The sequence below is a fragment of the Ranitomeya imitator genome, chromosome 9, assembly GCF_032444005.1.
Source record: "Ranitomeya imitator isolate aRanImi1 chromosome 9, aRanImi1.pri, whole genome shotgun sequence".
Classification (NCBI taxonomy): Eukaryota; Metazoa; Chordata; class Amphibia; order Anura; family Dendrobatidae; genus Ranitomeya; species Ranitomeya imitator.
In genome coordinates, this window is record NC_091290.1 from 129,527,276 (window position 1) to 129,549,813 (window position 22,538).

General features: G+C 44.3%; 1 protein-coding gene across 1 annotated transcript in view; it reads right to left on the minus strand.

Moving 5' to 3' along the window:
- CDH11 (cadherin 11) overlaps positions 1-22,538 on the minus strand; it is a 203,471-nt gene that overhangs the window by 6,329 nt on the left and 174,604 nt on the right. The window contains exons 8-10 of the mRNA XM_069738896.1: positions 15,300-15,433; positions 7,672-7,793; positions 2,845-2,965 (exon numbers count right to left, since the gene is read on the minus strand). Coding sequence (XP_069594997.1) covers positions 2,845-2,965; positions 7,672-7,793; positions 15,300-15,433 — 377 coding nt within the window. The remainder of the gene's footprint in view (positions 1-2,844; positions 2,966-7,671; positions 7,794-15,299; positions 15,434-22,538) is intronic.

The following is a 22,538-nucleotide window of genomic DNA, read 5'->3' on the forward strand; positions in this document are numbered from 1 at the left end:
TGGTTCGCTTGAGTGATGAAATCCCGTCTGGATGGAGGTTCCTCTCTGATCTAATACCTTGCAATCAGTTTCCTCGCAATAAACAGTCGTTCAATTGCAATTTTAGTCGGGTTGTCGGTTAGTATTTCCTCCACATACCCTAGTACGCATATCAACAAGTCTCTAGGAACTTTGCACCCATATATCACTTCAATTCGGTTCAGCACTTCAATCCAGTAGGAAGACAGTCTGGGGCAATGCCAGAGCATATGTAATATACCCGCCTGAGACTGTGAGTATCTAGGGCACTCAGAATTGGATCTCAACCCAGCTTTAAATAGCATGTCAGGTGTCCTATATACCCTATTTATTACATATAATTGTGACAATCTCCCGGGTTCACTCTTAGATATCTTGAGTACATACTCTAAAATAGACTCCCACCTATCATCCTCTATCTCACCCAAGTCAGCCTCCCACTTCCTTCTGGCCTTAATAGGGTGATCTACAAGAAAGGTGTGTAATAGATCTCCGTATACTTCAGATATTGTCCCCTTCGTTCCACTATTCTTAAGTATAAAATCCAATGTGAGATCTGTCTGTATCACTATAGACCCTCTTCTTCTTTGAAAAATATTTAGCCTTGGGAGCCTAAAAATTCTTCCTGCAACATTTCTTATGACTTGAGATCACCTCTGCAAATCAAATGGCCTATCAGCCCAATGCCCCTTTCCTTCCACTCGCCCATTCCCTCCATATTGTTAAACTCCTGAAAATATATATTATCCCAAATAGGTGAAAACTCTGTGAATCGAACTACCCCCCCTAATTTGTTTGATTGTCGGCCATAACTTGTGAATTAAATTTATGGTATGGTGTATAGACCCCAATTTCTTGAAAAGTCCCACTTCTAAACGCCTACTCAAAGGCCAAGTCTCAATTATGTACTCCAGACTATGAGCCTGTCCCTTCTCAGACATTTCCCCCCATCCCCGGAGATGTTGGCACTACGCAGACAAGAAATATATCCAGGGCTTAGGAAGGGCAAGCCCTCCCTCATCTTTAGGCCTCTGCAATATTTCTTGTTTAATTCTCGGACTCTTCCTACCCCACACTAACTCACTGAATAATGATTTTATCCTGCGGAATCTGCTCAATGGGAGCCAAACAGGAGAGTTATGCAAAACGTACAATGACTGCGGCATCGCATCCATCTTAAGGAGATTCACTCTACCCACCACCGATAAATGCAGCTTGTTCCAAGCTGAGTTTTAGTACGCAGTCTTTGTGTTAATGGCTCTAGATTAAGCTCCTCAAATCTTGTCAGTGGGAGAGCTATGTGAATTCCCAGATACTTAAATTTTTGAACCACCCTTAACTTGGTGCATTCCTCCACCTCCCCTGTACAATCATATTCTCTGTCTACCGGCAAAACACACAATTTATCCCAATTAATAATCAGCTCCGATATTCGCCCAAAACCTTCAATTAATGACACTGCAATTATTAAAGGCTCCCCAGGACCCTCCAGGAGAAGCAGGTTGTCGTCGGGTCGGCATATAGAGAAACATCTAGTATGGCAACTTGGCTTCCTTCATGTCACGATTCCGGCACTCACTTTCTTAAGAACGCAGTGAGTGACAGCTGAGTGGCCCTATAGATTTCAGGGGCGTGCTAGACTGTTAGTTTTGTGAATGGGATAGCTTGGCCGCTCAATCTAGGGCAGGGGAAAGCCGGGCTCTCAGGGGTAATCCAGTCTTAGGCTATGTGCACACGTCAGGATTTTCTGCAGAATTTTCCCGAACAAAACCGGACTTTTTCTGCAGGAAATCCACCTGCGTTTTTTTTCGCGATTTTTCTTGCGTTTTTTGCGTGCATTTTTTTTCCGGAGCTTCCCAATGCATTAAATAGCCGCAAAAAATCCGCAAAATTAATGAACATGCTGCGTTTTTTTACCGTGATGCATTTTTTTTCCGCAGGAAAAAAAATGCATCATGTGCACAAAAATTGCAGAATGCATTAAAAATGATGGGATGCTTATGTATGCGTTTTAAAGCGTTTTTTTTCCCCGAGAAAAACTGCAGAAAAAACGCGTAAAAAAACGCGAAAAATCCTGAACGTGTGCACATAGTCTTACCCTCATGCAAATTAAATATTGTCCAGCGGCTATATCAATCCGTGCCTGATGAGTTGTCTTTAGGTGTCACCCTTTCTGGGTGATGGTCTGGCTATTTGGCTTGTTGACAATGGTCAGACAATTGCCAGTCGTAGCCTTTGCTTGGTGCTGTGTGTTCCTTCTGTTCTGATCTTTATTGCCTGATCTTGGACTTTGCCATTTGACTATTCATTTGTCTTGCCTCCTTTGCCTTTGACATACTCTGATCTTTGTTGCCTGACCTTAGACTTTGTCATTTGACTATTCATTTGTCTTGCCTCCTTTGCTTTTGATGTCCTCTGGTCTTTGTTGCCTGCCTTTGGACTTTTCCATTTGACTATTTGTTTGCTTCCCCTTTGACGTACACTCCTTATATTTGACCCCGGACTTCTTGACTCCCCAGTCTCATGGCTGTGAAAAGTGACTAGCCAGCATCACAATTCACCTGAAAAGGGCTGAGATATAATACTGGGTACAGTACATTGACAAAAGTAGTGCTGTTCCTCAAAAAATGTACTTTTGTTTCAAATGCCCAATATCCCCTTTAAGGACCAATATAGTCCAGAGAGCAAAATTTGTTTTGAACATTTTTAGAAAGCGCTTTTTTGCCACAAAATATTTTTTGGGTGGGGGCAAAAGGGAGAGGTAAGCACTGCCCCTATCCACAAAGTCTGATAAGACAAGCACAGAGAGAATTTTATTGGACAAACCTTTCTGGTCTCTTATGGTAAAATTTGCATGCTGATGCATAATTTCTTTTGGAAAACTGAAAAAGAACCGGTGGCCGTTCGCGGTGTCATCTTTATCTACCGCTGTTACTGTGAAAAATTTCTGTGTGGGAAGAAAAATGAAAAATATTTTCAGTTCACTCAACAATACATAAAAGCTTTGCATCTCTTTACACATCGCATACCTTATTAATGGTATTATCCACCTATTCTTAAAGGGATTGTACGAGAGCCGATCCAGATATATAATATTTCACATATGACTTTGACGGGTGTTTTTACGACAACGTTTTTCTAATCTTTTACAATCCCTTCAAGCCAAACTCTGCTCTTTCTAATTACTCAGATTCTCGGAATACTCGAGCGTTTCCGTGTATACCCATGATCATTACTAACAAAGTCAGATGAGCAGACGGATCACAAAGTTCAACGCAATCATCGTCTGAAACAGTTTGGAGGTCACATAGCAAGATCGATAGAATAGTGCGCTGACCTTGTTAAAAATCAATACTATCTGACAACCTTTTAAAGCAGATATGCCACCAGATTTCACAATACAAAATGCATATATATTGAATACATCTTTCAAACCTGTTGGGACTGGTGTACTTCCAGTGAAAATCCATAATAGGATGTCCGTAAAATCTTCAAACTAAAAGGAGCATAGACATCACTCGCGAAAAATTCACAGGACCAATTTACTGGGTGGACAATAAATGGAAGCCCTGCAAATTGCCGCCTATCTTATGGTATCCTAGGTTCCTGTTTTGATTAGCCAGCCTGACATGACATTGAGAGTGTGTCATGCTGCAATAATGACCTTGTCATGGTCAGGCTAATCGATAGAGGACCTGGGGATGCAGGTAAACATGGCTCTCAAAGCTCCCATCCAATAACCATGGAATGCTGATGTGGCTGAATCATTTCACCCATCTCTAATTGCTTACTATGGATTCACTTGCCATTATTCAAGGACCTTCATTTATCCCTTTAGTCATTGAAGGTCTATTTAGGACCCTCCTCCATCATCCAAAGTGATCAGAGTTTCCAAAATTTGTCTCTCAATTTGGAGGACTTGGCCCATTAGTGCATCACCACAAGCTAGACTGAATTTAATGGGGCAAGGTGTAATTCTTTATTTTCCCTGCAGAGGCATTGCAGGATAACTGAACACTTGATGCCAAGTTCCTCTACAGATTACAGCTATTCACTAAGTTTCCTACCAGTGGACCTCCTATGATCCCAGTGGACCTACTACAATCCCAGTGGACCTCCTATGACCCCAGTGGATATCCTATGATCCCATTTGACCTCCTATGAACCCAGTGGACCTCCTATGATCCCAGTGGACTTCCTATGACCCCAGTGGATATGCTATGATCCCACTTGAACTCCTATAACCCCAGTGGACTTCCTATGACCCCATTGGATATCCTATGATCTCAGAGCACCTCCTATGATCTCAGAGCACCTTCTATGACCCCAGTGGATCTCCTATGACCCCAGTGGATCTCCTATGACCCCAGTGGACCTCCTATGACCCCAGTGGACCTTCTATGACCCCAGTGGACCTCCTATGATCTCAGAGCACCTCCTATGATCCCAGTGGACCTCCTATGACCCCAGTGGATATCATATGACCCCAGTGGACCTTCTATGACCCAATTGGATATCCTATGATCTCAGAGCACCTTCTATGACCCCAGTGGACCTCCTATGACCCCAGTGGACCTCCTATAATCCCAGTGGACCTCCTATGACCCCAGTGGGTATCCTATGATCCCAGTGGACCTCCTATGACCCCAGTGGATATCCTATGACCCCAGTGGACCTCCTATGACCCCAGTGGGTATCCTATGATCCCAGTGGACCTCCTATGACCCCAGTGGATATCCTATGACCCCAGTGGATATCCTATGATCCCAATGGATATCCTATGATCCCAGTGGACCTCCTATGATACCAATGAATCTCCTATGACCGCAGTGAATATCCTATGATCCCAGTGGATATCCAATGATCTCAGAGGAGCACCTCCTATGATCCCAGTGGACCTCCTATGTTTCCAGTGAATAATCTTTGATCCCAGTGGACCTCCTATGATTCCAGTGGATAAGCTTTGATACCAGTGGACCTCCTATGATTCCAGTGGACCTCCTATCATTCATTGATTTTCTGTAGAGATAACATTTTAACAAAAAATAGATTGTCAAGCCCTTTAAAGAAGCACTTCCATCCAAGTTTGTATCCTCTTAATATATTGCAGTCATAGTATACGGCACCATGTACTTACAATTGCTCATTTTTCCTTTCTACCCAGTTAATTCTTCTCTTTTCTGTGCTATATGTAGAAACAAGAATTCTCTTTTCTCTGCACGAGTCAACCCCCCTCTTCAACTCCTGACACAGCTGCTCCCCCTCCCCTTCTGCCAGGGACTTTGCATTGATGAAGAATTGTAGTTCCAACGATTACTCATGCAGGGAAAACAGACTTCCTGTGCCTACATAGAGCTTAGAAGGATTCAGCTAACCAGTTTTCATTCACGTGATGTCATAGACTTATTTAATAGAAAAGAGAATTCTTGCTTCTACATACAGCAGAGGAAATGAGAATTATCTGGGTAGAAAGGCAAAATGGGCAATTGTAAGTACACAGTGTTGTATAACATGAAGACACAAAAGAGAATAGTAAAACCAAAAACACTCAGTTTGAAAAAATGTTGCAGTAATCCGCAAGTGCTAGTAAAAGATGTAAAAAACAGGGTATTTGGTTGATACGTTTTTTGCAAAAAATGTATACTAAGCTGCTCTACCAATCTTCACGGTATACCCTTATCAGAGCAGTCCTAACTAATGTATGCAATCCCTATCTGATGTATTTAAAAACCTGATCATCTGTATATAACCTGTGTGAACAGGGTTCAGAGAGGAAAAATCCATGTGTTCCTGTTTCCATAATTGTTCTCTTGTGTCTACAAGACTGGGGAGTTCCACCACTCCTCTTGGGCTATCTGCACAAAAGCTGTTCTACCCTGTATGCACACATGGATTTTTCCTCTCTGAACCCTGTTCACACAGGTTATATACAGATGATCAGGTTTTTAAATACATCAGATAGGGATTGCATACATTAGTTAGGACTGCTCTGATAAGGGTATACCGTGAAGATTGGTAGAGCAGCTTAGTATACATTTTTTGCAAAAAACGTATCAACCAAATACCCTATTTTTTACATCTTTTACTAGCACTTGCGGATTACTGCAACATTTTTTCAAACTGAGTGTTTTTGGTTTTACTATTCTCTTTTGTGTCTTCAGGTTTCTTGGTGGTGTGTGAACATGATCATACAGACTTGTTCACTGTGCAAGTAGCCCATGTGTTCCTGTTCCCAGTGTTGTATAACATGATGATTGCAATATATTAGGATGATAAAAAATTTGATGGGGAGGAAGAGGAGGAGGAAGAGGAGAGAGAGGAGGAGGAGGAGGAGGAAGAGGAGGAGAGAGAAGAGGAGGAGTGGACCTCCTATGATCCCAGTGGACCTCCTATGACCCCAGTGGGTATCCTATGATCCCAGTGGACCTCCTATGACCCCAGTGGATATCCTATGATCCCAATGGATATCCTATGATCCCAGTGGACCTCCTATGACCCCAGTGGATATCCTATGATCCCAGAGGATATCCTATGATCCCAATGGATATCCTATGATCCCAGTGGACCTCCTATGATACCAATGAATCTCCTATGACCGCAGTGAATATCCTATGATCCCAGTGGATATCCAATGATCTCAGAGGAGCACCTCCTATGATCCCAGTGGACCTCCTATGTTTCCAGTGGATAATCTTTGATCCCAGTGGACCTCCTATGATTCCAGTGGATAATCTTTGATCCCAGTGGACCTCCTATGATTCCAGTGGATAAGCTTTGATCCCAGTGGACCTCCTATGATTCCAGTGGATAAGCTTTGATACCAGTGGACCTCCTATGATTCCAGTGGACCTCCTATCATTCATTGATTTTTTGTAGAGATAACATTTTAACAAAAAATAGATTGTCAAGCCCTTTAAAGAAGCACTTCCATCCAAGTTTGTATCCTCTTAATATATTGCAGTCATAGTATACGGCACCATGTACTTACAATTGCTCATTTTTCCTTTCTACCCAGTTAATTCTTCTCTTTTCTGTGCTCTATGTAGAAACAAGAATTCTCTTTTCTCTGCACGAGTCAACCCCCCTCTTCAACTCCTGACACAGCTGCTCCCCCTCCCCTTCTGCCAGGGACTTTGCATTGATGAAGAATTGTAGTTCCAACGATTACTCATGCAGGGAAAACAGACTTCCTGTGCCTACATAGAGCTTAGAAGGATTCAGCTAACCAGTTTTCATTCACGTGATGTCATAGACTTATTTAATAGAAAAGAGAATTCTTGCTTCTACATACAGCAGAGGAAATGAGAATTATCTGGGTAGAAAGGCAAAATGGGCAATTGTAAGTACACAGTGTTGTATAACATGATGATTGCAATATATTACGATGATAAAAATTTTGATGGGGAGGAAGAGGAGGAAGAGGAGAGAGAGGAGGAGGCGGAGGAGGAGGAAGAGGAGGAGGAGGAGAGAGAAGAGGAGGAGGGAGAGGAGGAGAGAGAGAGGAGGAGGGAGAGGAGGAGGGAGAGTAGGAGGAGGGGGAGAAGGAGGAGAAAGAGGAGGGAGAGGTGGAGGAGGGAGAGAAGGAGGAGTGCTTCTTAATGCTTATTTACCATTGAACCAATATTTTAAGGCTCCGGAGCCATCGGAAATTACCTTGTTTGCTTGTGCATTTTCACATACAGAGGCTTCATATGGCTTAGGAAATTCTGGAGCGTGGTCATTTATATCCAAAATTTTAATTGTCACGGGGACGCTTGTTGAATGACCAATATTTGCTGTGGATATAAAAAAAAATTAGTTTAAATGATGGAAAGTGAGTAATTAAAACATGTTTTTCCTGTAAAGACCAAAGGGGGTTAGTAATCAGAGTCTCGAAGGAAGCCTCATTAAGGAATAATTGCATTAGGTACAAACATTTCGTGTCCTGACGGGAATATTATTTTGCAAGAGGAGCCATACTCTTACACTTTTCAGCAAACTTTTATTGTTTACATAATATATAAAATGAGTTTACTGTATGAATACATTACATTATTTATCTCCTCTGACCTCGATCACTCTGGAGCTGCATTCACAATTCTGCTGATCGTTGCGTGAAGATCTTATGAAATTCATCACTTATTTTCTCCAGGAAATAATTACCGTATAAAGTCTGCATTTCAGCAAGCAATGCTGAGAGATTTCAGCTCTGAAGGCTCCAGAGCTGTAAATTCAGCTTCAGACTATTCTGGAAAAATGGTTGGTTTTGTATGAAACCTTTTGACTTGAGAACTAGACAAGAGGATGAACACTTGTCATATGTGCATGTTAATCTATTTGCTTGGCCATACATTGAGGGGTGAAACAGCTATCAAACAAGACTGTGCTACTCAGCAACAGTGAATATTAAAAGACGAAGAGACTATTTAAAGGGGTATTCCCATCTCCAAGATCTTATCCCAATATATAGTAGGTGTAATAATATTAGCAAATACCTCCAATTAGAAATGTAGTATAGTTCTTCTAATTAGCTATGTCGTTTACTCCATGTACAGGGCACTGCAGCAGCTTAGGTAACCATGGTTATGACCACTCATATAGTGACAGATAGTTGTTAGTGGTCGTAACTATGTGGATACCTAAGCTACTGCAATGCCCTGGGCATGGCGTAAGTGACATTATTTATTAATCCCTACCTAACTACCTGCCTGTTCTACCCAAAGAGGTCACTGGCTACTCCTGTCCACGATTTAGCTGTCCAAAGTCAACAGAGCACCTCTTCTTCTAGACCTCTCTATCAATGGGACAAGAATGGCAAAGTCATGCTGATTGAAAGTTGGCTCCCCGCAGTTAGACAGTGGGGAGCCAGCTGTCAATCAGCATGACATCAGCGGTCACACCCAGACAATAGAGCCGAGTGGAAGTGATCATGAAAAATAACTCAGAAAATACTTCCTTATTCCTTTCTATTGAAAAACTACTTTTTGTTCATATGTTCAGTTTGTTAATTTTTTTCAGCTTCAGATTTTGAAAAACACCCGGAGGGAGAAAAGAAAATGCATGTTCATTCTTTGAAGCAGATCCTAATTAAATCTGCTCCAAACAAGGCTGCAATAAAACAGAGTAAGATAAAATTCTAAAACGTGTAAAAAAAAAATTCAAAAATGCTCCAAGAAATTAAAAGTTCTTCCAAACACTCCCTAAAGATGGTGCATTTTCTGAAGTAGTTTCCATTACAAAATCTGTAATTTTTGACAGCCTCAAAACAAATGCACATACATTATATATGGATAAGGATATATATTTAGACTGTGGATTTTTTTTCAGACTTTTTTTAGTGGGTCCGCTCCAAAAAAAAACCTTCAAAAGCACTCCAAAAAAACTTGAAAAATTCTTTGTTAGGGTTGGTGGATCGCACTAAATATAAATAATGAGGAAGTGCGATCGCAATGCGGGGTCCACCGTGCAGAGATGGAAAACTGCAGCTAATGTGAATAATGGAGGAACACACGGCGAGCGATAGCTAGCTCGCAATGAAAAGTCACTCAGTGTATAGCACACAAGGCTGTGTCACTCGCACACAGTAACAGAAAAGATGCTCTGCAGTAGAGCTATGTCACTCGCACACAATAATGGAAAAGATGCTCTGCAGTACAGCTGTGTCACTTGCACACAGTAACAGAAAAGACGCTCTGTAGTAGAGCTCTGTCACTCGCACACAGTAACAGAAAAGATGCTCTGCAGTAGAGCTATGTCACTCCTACACAGTAACAGAAAATATGCTCTGCAGTACAGCTGTGTCACTCTCACACAGTAACAGAAAAGATGTTCTGCAGTACAGCTGTGTCACTCGCACACAGTAACAGAAAAGATGCTCTGCAGTAGAGCTCTGTCACTCGCACACAGTAACAGAAAAGATGCTCTGCAGTAGAGCTGTGTCACTCGCACACAGTAACAGAAAAGATGCTCTGCAGTAGAGCTGTGTCACTCCCACACAGTAACGGAAAAGATGCTCTACAGTAGAGCTATGTCACTCGCACAGTAACAGAAAATATGCTCTGCAGTACAGCTGTGTCACTCGCACACAGTAACAGAAAAGATGCTCTGCAGTAGAGCTGTGTCACTCGCACACAGTAACAGAAAAGATGCTCTGCAGTAGAGCTGTGTCACTCGCACACAGTAACAGAAAAGATGCTCTGCAGTAGAGATATGTCACTCGCACACAATAATGGAAAAGATGCTCTGCAGTAGAGCTGTGTCACTCGCACAAAGTAACAGAAAAGATGCTCTGCAGTAGAGCTATGTCACTCGCACACAATAATGGAACAGGTGCGGTGCAGTAGAGCTGTGTCACTTCCACATAGTAACGAAAAAGGTGCTCTTCAGTAGAGCTATGTCACTCGCACTTAGTAACGTAAAAGGTGCTCTTCAGTAGAGCTGAGTCACTCACACACAGTAACGGAAAAGGTGCTCTGCAGTAAAGCTGAGTCACTCACACGCAGTAACGGAAAAGATGCTCTGCAGTAGAGCTTTGTCAGTCGCACATAGTAACAGAAAAGGTGCTCCGTAGTAGAGCTGTGTCACTCGCACTTAGTAACGGAAAAGGTGCTCTGCAGTAGAGCTGTGTCAGTCGCACACAGTAATGGAAAAGATGCTCTGCAGTACAGCTCCGTCACGCGCACATAGTAACGGAAAAGATGCTCTGCAGTAGAGCTGTGTCAGTCGCACATAGTAACGGAAAAGGTGCTCTGCAGTAGAGCTGTGTCACTTCCACATAGTAACGGAAAAGATGCTCTGCAGTAGAGCTGTGTCACTCGCACTTAGTACCGAAAAAAGTGCTCTGCAGTAGAGCTGTGTCACTCGCACACAGTAACGGAAAAGATGCTCTGCAGTAAAGCTGTGTCACTCGCACACAGTAACGTAAAAGGTGTTCTGCAGTAGAGTAGTGTCACTCACACAGTAACGGAAAAGGTGCTCTGCAGTAGAGCTGTGTCACTCCCACACAGTAACGGAAAAGGTGCTCTGCAGTAGAGCTGTGTCAGTCGCACACAGTAATGGAAAAGGTGCTCTGCAGTAGAGCTGTGTCACTTCCACATAGTAATGGAAAAGATGCTCTGCAGTAGAGCTGTGTCAGTCGCACACAGTAATGGAAAAGGTGCTCTGCAGTACAGCTCCGTCACGCGCACATAGTAACGGAAAAGGTGCTCTGCAGTAGAGCTGTGTCACTCGCACATAGTAACAGAAAAGGTGCTCTGCATTACAGCTGTGTCACTCGCACATAGTAACGGAAAAGGTGCTCTGCAGAAGAGCTGTGTCACTCGCACATAGTAACGGAAAAGGTGCTCTACAGTAGAGCTGTGTCACTCCCACACAGTAACAGAAAAGGTGCTCTGCAGTAGAGTTGTGTCACTCGCACACAGTAACGGAAAAGGTGCTCTTCAGTAGAGCTGTGTCACTCGCACATAGTAACGGAAAAGGTGCTCTGCAGTAGAGCTGTGTCACTCGCACATAGTAACGGAAAAGGTGCTCTGCAGTAGAGTAGTGTCACTCACACAGTAACGGAAAAGGTGCTCTGCAGTAGAGCTGTGTCACTCCCACACAGTAACGGAAAAGGTGCTCTGCAGTAGAGCTGTGTCACTCCCACACAGTAACGGAAAAGGTGCTCTGCAGTAGAGCTGTGTCAGTCGCACACAGTAATGGAAAATGTGCTCTGCAGTACAGCTCCGTCACGCGCACATAGTAACGGATAAGATGCTCTGCAGTGGAGCTGTGTCACTTCCACATAGTAACGGAAAAGGTGCTCTGCAGCACAGCTGTGTCACTCGCACATAGTAACGGAAAAGGTGCTCAGCAGAAGAGCTGTGTCACTCGCACACAGTAACGGATAAGATGCTCTGTAGTAGAGCTGTGTCACTCGCACATAGTAATAGAAAAGGTGCTCTGCAGTAGAGCTGTGTCACTCGCACATAGTAACGGAAAAGGTGCTCTGCAGCACAGCTGTGTCACTCGCACATAGTAACAGAAAAGATGCTCTGTAGTAGAGCTGTGTCACTCGCACACAGTGACGGAAAAGATGCTCTGCAGTAGAGCTGTGTCACTCGCACATAGTAACGGAAAAGGTGCTCTGCAGCACAGCTGTGTCACTCGCACATAGTAACGGAAAAGATGCTCTGTAGTAGAGCTGAGTGACTCGCACACAGTAACGGAAAAGATGCTCTGCAGCACAGCTGTGTCACTCGCACATAGTAACGGAAAAGGTGCTCGGCAGAAGAGCTGTGTCACTCGCACACAGTAATGGAAAAGGTGCTCTGTAGTAGAGCTGTGTCACTCGCACATAGTAACGGAAAAGGTGCTCTGCAGCACAGCTGTGTCACTCGCACATAGTAACGGAAAAGATGCTCTGCAGTAGAGCTGTGTCACTCGCACATAGTAACGGAAAAGGTGCTCTGCAGCACAGCTGTGTCACTCGCACATAGTAACGGAAAAGGTGCTCGGCAGAAGAGCTGTGTCACTCGCACACAGTAATGGAAAAGATGTTCTACAGTAGAGCTGCGTCACTTGCACAGTAACAGAGCAGGTATGGCGCTAAACACGATCCCTGTTAACCTCACAGGAGAAGGCTATCCTCACCGGGGCAAGGGAACAGGTAGTGAACACACACGAACTCCTCTCCGGAGGTGCCGGGATTCTATAGGCTATACGCCTGCCCTGAGCACAAGCAGACAAGTCCACACTACTATTATGTTCACACACTCATAATGTAGAAATGATCTTAGCATTCTGGCGTGCACTCCAGAGAACCTTTTATATATTCCTGTTCAAGACTTGTCAGACAGGACCTTGCTCATGGACCAATCTAGAACTGCCACATCACCCGAGCAGCTGACGACCGACCACCAATGAGAGGTCACCACCTCATGAGCATGCTCAGTAGGCAGATTTTCTGGACTTAGCCTCTGGAAGGCCTGTTCGCTGCTGCCTATTCCTAGTTACTATAGCTTTGGCTGGAGAGCCAGCGGTAACCATGTGAACAGTATAAGTCTGGGCAAGATGCTGGGACCGACATCTTTGCTGAGCAGCCTCCGCTGCGGCCAAAGCAGAATGGAAGACCACATAGGCAGACAAGGCTTGGGATCTACCCCGTGCAGTGGGAGAATCCTGACACCTAACACTCTTCCTGTTCATTTCTATTGTAAAACGACGTGCTGTTCATATACTCGATGTTTTGAGTTTTTTTCAACCGCTTTAAAAAAAAAAAAAAAAGGCAAGTGATTGAAAGAAATGACCTGGCCATTTTTCAGGCATTTACCGCTATGAAAATTCTCCATAACTTACAAAACAATTCAATGCAAAGGCAAAAAATGCCCAGAAAACATCAAGGCGTTTTTGCCTGAAATAGATGTAAAAAAAAAAAAAAAAAGAAAACGCTGCAGAAAAAGTTAAGAAAACGTGATTTGGCCCCCCAAAAAACAACTTTTCCTAATGCTCCTGAGTCAGCTCAATACATGTAGTCTGCATTGCTGGACCCTCAAGTGGTCCCATTGGGTATAGATGGCCCCAGTACTTGCCCGATACTGGCACAGGCTCCACTAAAAATATCAATCCTGCTTCCTGGTGATATTTACATAACCCAATCTACATATAAAAAAAAATCATCCACACGTAGCGCCAGCACAGCGTAGTGCACCCACGCTATTTGCTCAGGGCTTTGCTCCTTCAAAGCGAACAAGAATGGCAGTGCTACACAAATGGAGAAGTGCGCAGATGGTCGTGATGGAAGCTGCTACATTTGTACTTCTTAAATAAGGCCTCCTTGGAGTTTCCTTCACTAAAAACTTTTATCATATTCCCCCAGTGGCTTCTATTCTCCCTCTATCATCCTTGGTCTCCCTTTCTTCCTTGCTCTTCTTTTCACCACTGTTGACCATGGAGGTCAACTTACTGAAGACTCCGCTACGTGCAGTGCTACACAAATGGAGAATAGCGCAGAGAGTCGTGATGGAAGCTGCTACATTTGTACTTCTTAAATAAGGCCTCCTTGGAGTTTCCTTTGCCATAATCTTATTTGCCCCCAGTGATGTCCTTAGGCCTCTATTGTCCCTCTATCATCCTTGGTCTCACTTTCTCCTTACTTTTCTTCCTCGCTCTTCTTTTCCCCACTAATGACTATGGAGCTCAACTTACTGGAGACCCCTACGTCTCCAGTAAGTGGCAGCAGCTGCCAAGGCAAACAGGATCATGGGGTGCATTAAAAGAGGTCTGGATACACATGATGAGAGTATTATACTGCCTCTGTACAAATCCCTAGTTAGACCGCACATGGAGTACTGTGTCCAGTTTTGGGCACCGGTGCTCAGGAAGGATATAATGGAACTAGAGAGAGTACAAAGGAGGGCAACAAAATTAATAAAGGGGATGGGAGAACTACAATACCCAGATAGATTTTCGAAATTATGATTATTTAGTCTAGAAAAAAGACGACTGAGGAGCGATCTAATAACCATGTATAAGTATATAAGGGGACAATACAAATATCTCGCTGAGGATCTGTTTATACCAAGGAAGGTGACGGGCACAAGGGGGCATTCTTTGCGTCTGGAGGAGAGAAGGTTTTTCCACCAACATAGAAGAGGATTCTTTACTGTTAGGGCAGTGAGAATCTGGAATTGCTTGCCTGAGGAGGTGGTGATGGCGAACTCAGTCGAGGGGTTCAAGAGAGGCCTGGATGTCTTCCTGGAGCAGAACAATATTGTATCATACAATTATTAGGTTCTGTAGAAGGACGTAGATCTGGGGATTTATTACGATGGAATATAGGCTGAACTGGATGGACAAATGTCTTTTTTCGGCCTTACTAACTATGTTACGTAAATACTATGTGCATCCAAACACCAATCACTAATTCACCTTCCCATCTTCATATCGAGTGCTTGACTAGACTAGGTGTCTTATGCTTCTTACTCTACTCTTGGCTCTTTTGAGATGCTTCTCGACTGAATTGTCCCCATTTCTATTTTTATTCCATAAAAAAAGTAATTTGAATTGGAAAATACAATTCCAATCAACCATTACGCAAGTAATCCATGATGTAATATTAGCACAACCCACATTGTAGATATCTCACATACACAACCAAGTAAGGTCAGGCCACTTAGCAGATCAATCCGATGCGTTCATCTCTTATATGAGTGATTTCTTCCCAGACTGAACGTGCAGGAAACATCTTGGATGCAGGAAACACTTTCAATCGCTTTCTACAAGCATCTTAGATAATAAATTCACCCCACTTGGGGAATACGTACTGCCTTCGGTTGCTATCACGGAGATGTTGTGCCAAGCGGTTTCCTCTCTATCCAAAGGCTTTGTGGTTTTGATGACACCATCATCTTGGATGTTGAAGTATCTGTCAAGGTCAGTGTGCCGATCGATTGAATACCTAAAGAAGATGATCGCAGAGTAATTAGACAAGAAAATTACTAAGCAGCCCGATGCTCAAGTGTTAGATATTAAAGATTCATTCGAGAGTAGTTTCCCAGCAGCACGCATGGCGAAATCAGAATATTAATGGAATCTATCAAACAACTTTTAAAAGGAAATTTAGCTTCATCATTTATTCATGTCTGCATGTAGGGAACATTTTGCTACATCAGGATCTGCTTTCCTTGCTATTAATGAAACAAAAAAAATGTAATGCCAAATATCATATAGTGCAGACTAGTCAATGAACTGATCTTGTACTTGATGTTCTTTCTCCCACGATGAGCAACAGTCGCATGAATGATCGACTCTCGTCATTTGCTTTAATGTATTCATACACTACATGGAGAAAGGTATTGGGACAGAAGCCTTACTTATTAAATTAAGATGGTTTTTTTGAGTCCCACTGGCTCAAGTATATAACATCTGGCCCCAGGGACCCGGTGAATAACATCTATCCTCATTGCCACCAGTATATAACATCTGGGTGGTCCCTTACCCCCCCAATATATATCATCCGACCTCTTGCCCATGGTCATTAACATCAGGCCAAGTTGCCCCAGTATATAATATCCTGCACCTCGAATACAGCTACTCTGCCATGCCATCTGTCAATACTAACATGTGACAGACCGGCCTGTGGGGCAGAGGTCACTGATACTAGCGCGATCCTGTAATAGCAGCCACCGGGGTAACAAGTCTGTTCATGACATTTCTTCCCTCCTAAATCTTCCCCCATCACTTGTGGGTGATATTAGCGAGAATTGGAAGGGACCACAGCAACTCAGCCACAAAGTGGAGACCCTGTAACGTTACAGAGTAGGGTCACCGAATGCTGAGGAGCAGAGGGCAAAAAAGTCACCACCGATTTTCTGACTCCATAACCGCATAGTCCAGATCTCCTCTGGTATTAACATTAGCACAAACACTGTACCCCCCGCTGGGAGTTGCGTGACCGAGCAGCTGCATGAAACCGTACATAACCAAGCTCAATACTGAGTGTTGGATGGAGTGGTGTAAAGCCGCCACCACTGGACTCTGGAGGAAATGTGTTCTACGCAGTGACGGATCACACTTCTTTATCTGGCATCTGATGGAGAAGTGTGGCTATGTAAATGCTAGGAGAATGTTGCCTACTCGGCAGATAAATGAGAGATAAACACAGTATCTGTATGGGGTTGGAGTGTTCCACCCCATTGACTATTAAAATCCAATCGCTGTCTGCGCAGATTACAGCAAACTGGTGGTGTCTCCAGGTATCAGGCTCCAACTGATCTCATGATGATGACCTACTCCAAAGATTGGTCATCAATTGTTCCACGTCAGACAACTTTTTTAAGGTTTCATCACACAGAGACATTTTGGACAACTGTAAGGTCCTTTCCTTTTTTTTTAGCATGATTGTGAACCAGTGCACAAAGTACGGTCAACGGTTGGGTAGGTTAGGTGTGAATGAACATGACCAGCAACACAAAGCCTGGACCTCAACTCCTTCCTCAGAACTGACCATAAATGGAACAATCTAAATAATTTTAAAACCATTACTGAAATTCTTTTTAACTTTGATGCTAAAAACTGTCGTTTATGGAAATCAATTGCTCTTGGTGGTAAATGTTACTTTTCTGTAGGACATCGAGTCTATCTAGCTTATCAAGATCAATGACTTTTTGTATAGATGCTTCCACCCGTAACTTTTCGTGAACTGTGTACAATTTGTCAGCATATCAATTCAACACAACCTCCCGCCATTCTGTAAAGCACACAAAACTTTTCTAAGCATGAAAGCCGATGGATGAAAAAGGCCTACAGATGGCATCCGTCAAACACATCCATCACATCCATCCAGTCAAAAACATTTATGTTTTATTTAACAATGGACAATATGGCTAACAGATGGCCGACAGATGGCATCCATCAAGGCATCCATTGGATGTATACATTTTTATTCATGCTTGTTTAACATCTCACGCCACACCATACATCTTGGGATATGTCAGGTTTAGACAAAAGTTAAAGAAGGACATATCTGTACATGAATAAGGTCTGGAAAATCAAGGGGTTTCACGTAACGGAAGGAGATTGGTGGCTAATTTTCTAATCATATATAGTATATATGGAAATATTCAGGTGATATCATAGAATTCTAGCATTTTCCAAAGAAATAAGATCAACTGGAAGCATGATGAATGAAGACCTAGAGAAATGAGTCTCCTACCAAGACTTTATGGCTTACGGTGATTAGGAGTCAATCATGAACAACAAAGTACTCTATTTTCCAAGAAATTCTGCCAGTTTTATGTGGTCCTGGTGCTAAGAAAAGTATGAGATTAACTGGAGTCCCGAGAAATGAACCCCTACCAAGACTTTAGGATTTGAGGTGATAGAGGATGACTCAATGGCAAACCAGCAAATTCTGTATTTCTTAAGTAATTAAGGTCGTTTTCATGTTCTACCTTTCCTTCGAGAAGCTATAAGACGTCAAACACAATTGTAAAGGTTCCAACATTAAAAAAAAAGTTAAACCTCCAAAAGCTTTAAGAAATAAGGTCATCTGAAGGTGAAATTGAATCCTTTGATAAGTAAAACAGAGTTGGGCACCACCATACATTTTAGACGTTGACTGAACTCATCGATGTGTATGAGGGTACCCAACTCTGAACTATCAAATTATATCAGAGAAGATGGCATCAGGCCTGTCCAATTTCAAACTTTCAATCCTTTTGTTCTTCCTGAGATAAGAGGGGGTCTGCAGAGGCTCTCCCGTAGAAAATATACGCGCACGGCAATGAAAAAGCCCCCAAGTATGGGAGAGTCAGGCAAGATAGGTGCTGGCCAAAACACAATTGAAAGTGTTTGGGGGGCTTAACACTGTCAGTTGCAAACAAAATTTAAAGAGGTTGTACCAAGTGTTCCAGTTTTTCCCTATCGATAGAATAGGGAAAAAATTACGAATTGTTGAAGGTCCAACCATTGGAACCACAAGTGATCCTGAACTTGGCTATCTCCGGCAGTGACAGAGCCTTAGCGAAAGCAAACATTTGGAGTGCGCTCCATTTTGACGAGGCTCTTCAGCCTCATTCTTGGGATCACTGATGGTCCCAATGGTTGGACCCTCAGCAATTTGTAAGCTATCCCCTATTTTGTCAAAAGGGATAACTAAAGATCTTCAAAATAAATGTCATTACTGTCCCCGAGTGTCTTATTCGAAATTTTACAGGCTTCAGAGAAGTGGTGGAGGGTAAAATTTTCCAAGCCTGCATTGTAGAACTTCCAATAATTTTAATGCGTTCAGCAATATTAAGCACAGAAAGATTATGATGGAGCTATAGGCAGAGGCAATAGTGTTCTGAATACTTAAACTAAAACTCAAGGGGAAAGAATATCTCCCAGGCATTGGGATGTCAGAAAAATATATAGAGGACCTTCTCGTGGAAATTCATTTTATGGCCATCGTATGGGGTTGTGTCATTTATTAGGCTGCAAACAAATGAAAACATTAATAAAGGGCTGTTTACACCCACAGAAGACACCGCCAACAGGCTGGAGAGATTTGTTACTGACAAACTCACAGTTCGGAGAGAGGGAGAACTGAAATTGCTCAAGCAAAAAAAGAAAATAAAGCAAAAAGACAAACAAAAAGTCTAAAACTGCATCCCGTAACTACAGCTGAGATATTTAATATGTAAATTTAATTAAATGGCTCTACTAAATCACGGAACGCTCTTTTCTTAAAAGGATTTGTCCCAGTTTAGAAATTATTTTAATTTTCTCCATTTTCATTTTTATCTCCTTTCTTTTATTTTACCCCACAGGATAAATCATTTTATCATTCTGTAGATCACACTTTATTATGATGAGTCAGTATGGAATATTCTTTTTTTTTTTATTTATTATTTCAAGGTCTTTATTTTTAACTGAGGAAAAGCAGAATGGTTTATATTTTATTGATTCTTGTAACTTTATTTTTTACATTGCTCTTTTTTTGTTAGTCCCCATAGGGGACATGAACGTGAGATCACAACCTATTGCCACTCCTTGACCACTTTGTAGGGGGACAGAGCCATGGGCTACGGAACGGACGGCACGGCTGAAAAGCAGTTCTTAATTATTAAGGGTGGTATTTAAAGGGCGTATTCAAAACTTAACAATTGATGATCTATATGATATGGGTGACTACCACCTCTCCCACTCAATCCCTATAATGGTGCCCTGTAGAGCCCCATCTGAATGAAGAGGAGGTCGAGCATGTCTAACTAAGATTTATTCATCCTCTATGGAACTACTTCAGATAGCCAAGTTAAGTTCTCTCAGACTTCCAAAGATAGCCAAATATACAGAGAAAGAAAGCTTAACGTCAAGTCTATTCAGAGCCTATTTTTGGAGTTGGGGCTGAAGACACTTGGCATAAACCCTCTTAAGGACTTTAATTTCTCACAATACAAATTATCATTATTATAATAATTATTATTATAATTATCACAGCACATAAGCAAAACCCTGAATTTGCTACAGTGACCCCCACAGGTACCAACAAACATAGCATGTACATCTCCTGCCGACAGTATTCCCAAATCAAAGGTAATGCTCTCGAAAGACTCAACTTGGGATATGTCAAGCCAAGGGGACAGATAAGTAGGAGCAGTAGTGTAGATACTAAGGAAGCAGAGGGGGCCATCGCCCCGGGCCCCGCCACATGCAGGGGCCCACCGAGAGTCACTGCCCCTTTTAGACGAAGCAGATCACCCGCACAGAAGGAGAGTAGTGAAATGCCGGCACAAGAGGAGAGAAGGGAAATGCCGACACAGGAGGAGAGCAGGGAAATGCCGGCACAGGAGGAGAGGAGGGAAATGCCGGCACAGGAGGAGAGGAGGGAAATGCCGGCACAGGAGGAGAGCAGGGAAATGCCGGCACAGGAGGAGAGGAGGGAAATGCCGGCATAGGAGGAGAGGAGGGAAATGCCGGCACAGGAGGAGAGGAGGGAAATGCCGGCACAGGAGGAGAGCAGGGAAATGCCGGCACAGGAGGAGAGCAGGGAAATGCTGGCACAGAAGAGAGCAGGGAAATGCCGACACAGGAAGAGAGCAGGGAAATGCCAGCACAGGAGAGCAGGGAGATGCTGGCACAGGAGGAGAGCAGGGAGATGCTGGCACAGGAGGAGAGCAAGGAAATGCCTGCACAGGAAGAGAGCAGGGAAATGCCGGCATAGGAAGAGAGCAGGGAAATGCCGACACAGTTAGAGAGCAGGGAAATGCCGACACAGGAAGAGAGCAGGGAAATGCCGGGAGAGGGAAATGCCGGCACAGGAGGAGAGCAGGGAAATGTCGGCACAGGAAGAGAGGAGGGAAATGCCGGCACAGGAAGAGAGCAGGGAAATGCTGGCACAGGAAGAGAGCAGGGAAATGCCGGCACAGGAAGAGAGCAGGGAAATGCCGGGAGAGGGAAATGCTGGCACAGGAGGAGAGGAGGGAAATGCCGGCACAGGAGGAGAGGAGGGAAATGTCGGTACAGGAGGAGAGGAGGGAAATGCTGGCACAGGAAGAGAGCAGGGAAATGCTGGCACAGGAGGAGAGGATGGAAATGCAGGCACAGGAGGAGAGCGGGCAAATGCCGGCACAGGAGGAGAAGATGGAAATGCCGGCACAGGAAGAGAGCAGGGAAATGCCGGCACAGGAAGAGAGAAGGGAAATGCCGGCACAGGAGAAGAGGAGGGAAATGCCGGCACGGGAAGAGAGCAAGGAAACGCCGGGACAGGAAGGGAGCAGGGAAATGCTGGCACAGGAGAGGAGGGAAATGCTGGCACAGGAAGAGAGCAGGGAAATGCTGGCACAGGAAGAGAGCAGGGAAATGCTGGCACAGGAGGAGAGGTGGGAAATGCCGGCACAGGAGGGGAACAGGGAAAAGCCGGTACAGGAGGAAAGCAGGGAAAAGCCAGCACAGGAGGAGAGCGGGGAAACGCCGGCACAGGAAGGGAGCGGGGAAATGCCGGCACAGGAAGGGAGCAGGGAAATGCCGGCACAGGAAGGGAGCAGGGAAATGCCGGCACAGGAGAGGAGGGAAATGCTGGCACAGGAAGAGAGCAGGGAAATGCTGGCACAGGAGGAGAGGTGGGAAATGTCGGCACAGGAGAGGAGCAGGGAAAAGCCGGCACAGGGGGAGAGTGGGGAAATGCCAGCACAGGAAGGGTGCAGGGAAATGCCGGCACAGGAAGGGAGCAGGGAAATGCCGGCACAGGAGAGGAGGGAAATGCTGGCACAGGAAGAGAGCAGGGAAATGCTGGCACAGGAGGAGAGGTGGGAAATGCCGGCACAGGAGAGGAGCAGGGAAAAGCCGGTACAGGGGGAGAGTGGGGAAATGCCAGCACAGAAGAGGAGGGAAATGCCGGTACAGGAAGAGAGCAGAGAAATGCTGGCACAGGAGGAGAGCAGGGAAATGCCGGCACAGGAAGAGAGCAGGGAAATGCTGGCACAGGAGGGGAGCGGGGAAATGCCGGCACAGGAAGAGAGCAGGGAAATGCCGGCACAGGAAGAGAGCAGGGAAATGCTGGCACAGGAGGAGAGCAGGGAAATGCCGGCACAGGAGGAGAGCGGGGAAATGCCGGCACAGGAGGGGAGCGGGGAAATGCCGGCACAGGAAGAGAGCAGGGAAATGCCGGCACAGGAAGAGAGCAGGGAAATGCCGGCACAGGAGGAGAGCAGGGAAATGCCGGCACAGGAGGAGAGCAGGGAAATGCTGGTTTCCTTCCTGAGGCAGCTGCTAGCACAGTCTCCTCATGCAGTGTACGGTGTGGTGCAGGTTGAGTGACCTGAGGAGATTCTGCAGCTGGTTACACAATGGTCATTTGCAGAATCTCCCCGTCCCTCCTGCAGTGCTGACTGACCTGAGGACTAAGGAGATTCTGCAGCACAGTCTCCCCCTGCAGTGTACGGTGCAGTGCTGACTGACCTGAGGACTGAGGAGATTCTGCAGCACAGTCTCCCCCTGCAGTGTGCAGTGCTGACTGACCTGAGGACTGAGGAGATTCTGCAGCACAGTCTCCCCCTGCAGTGTGCAGTGCTGACTGACCT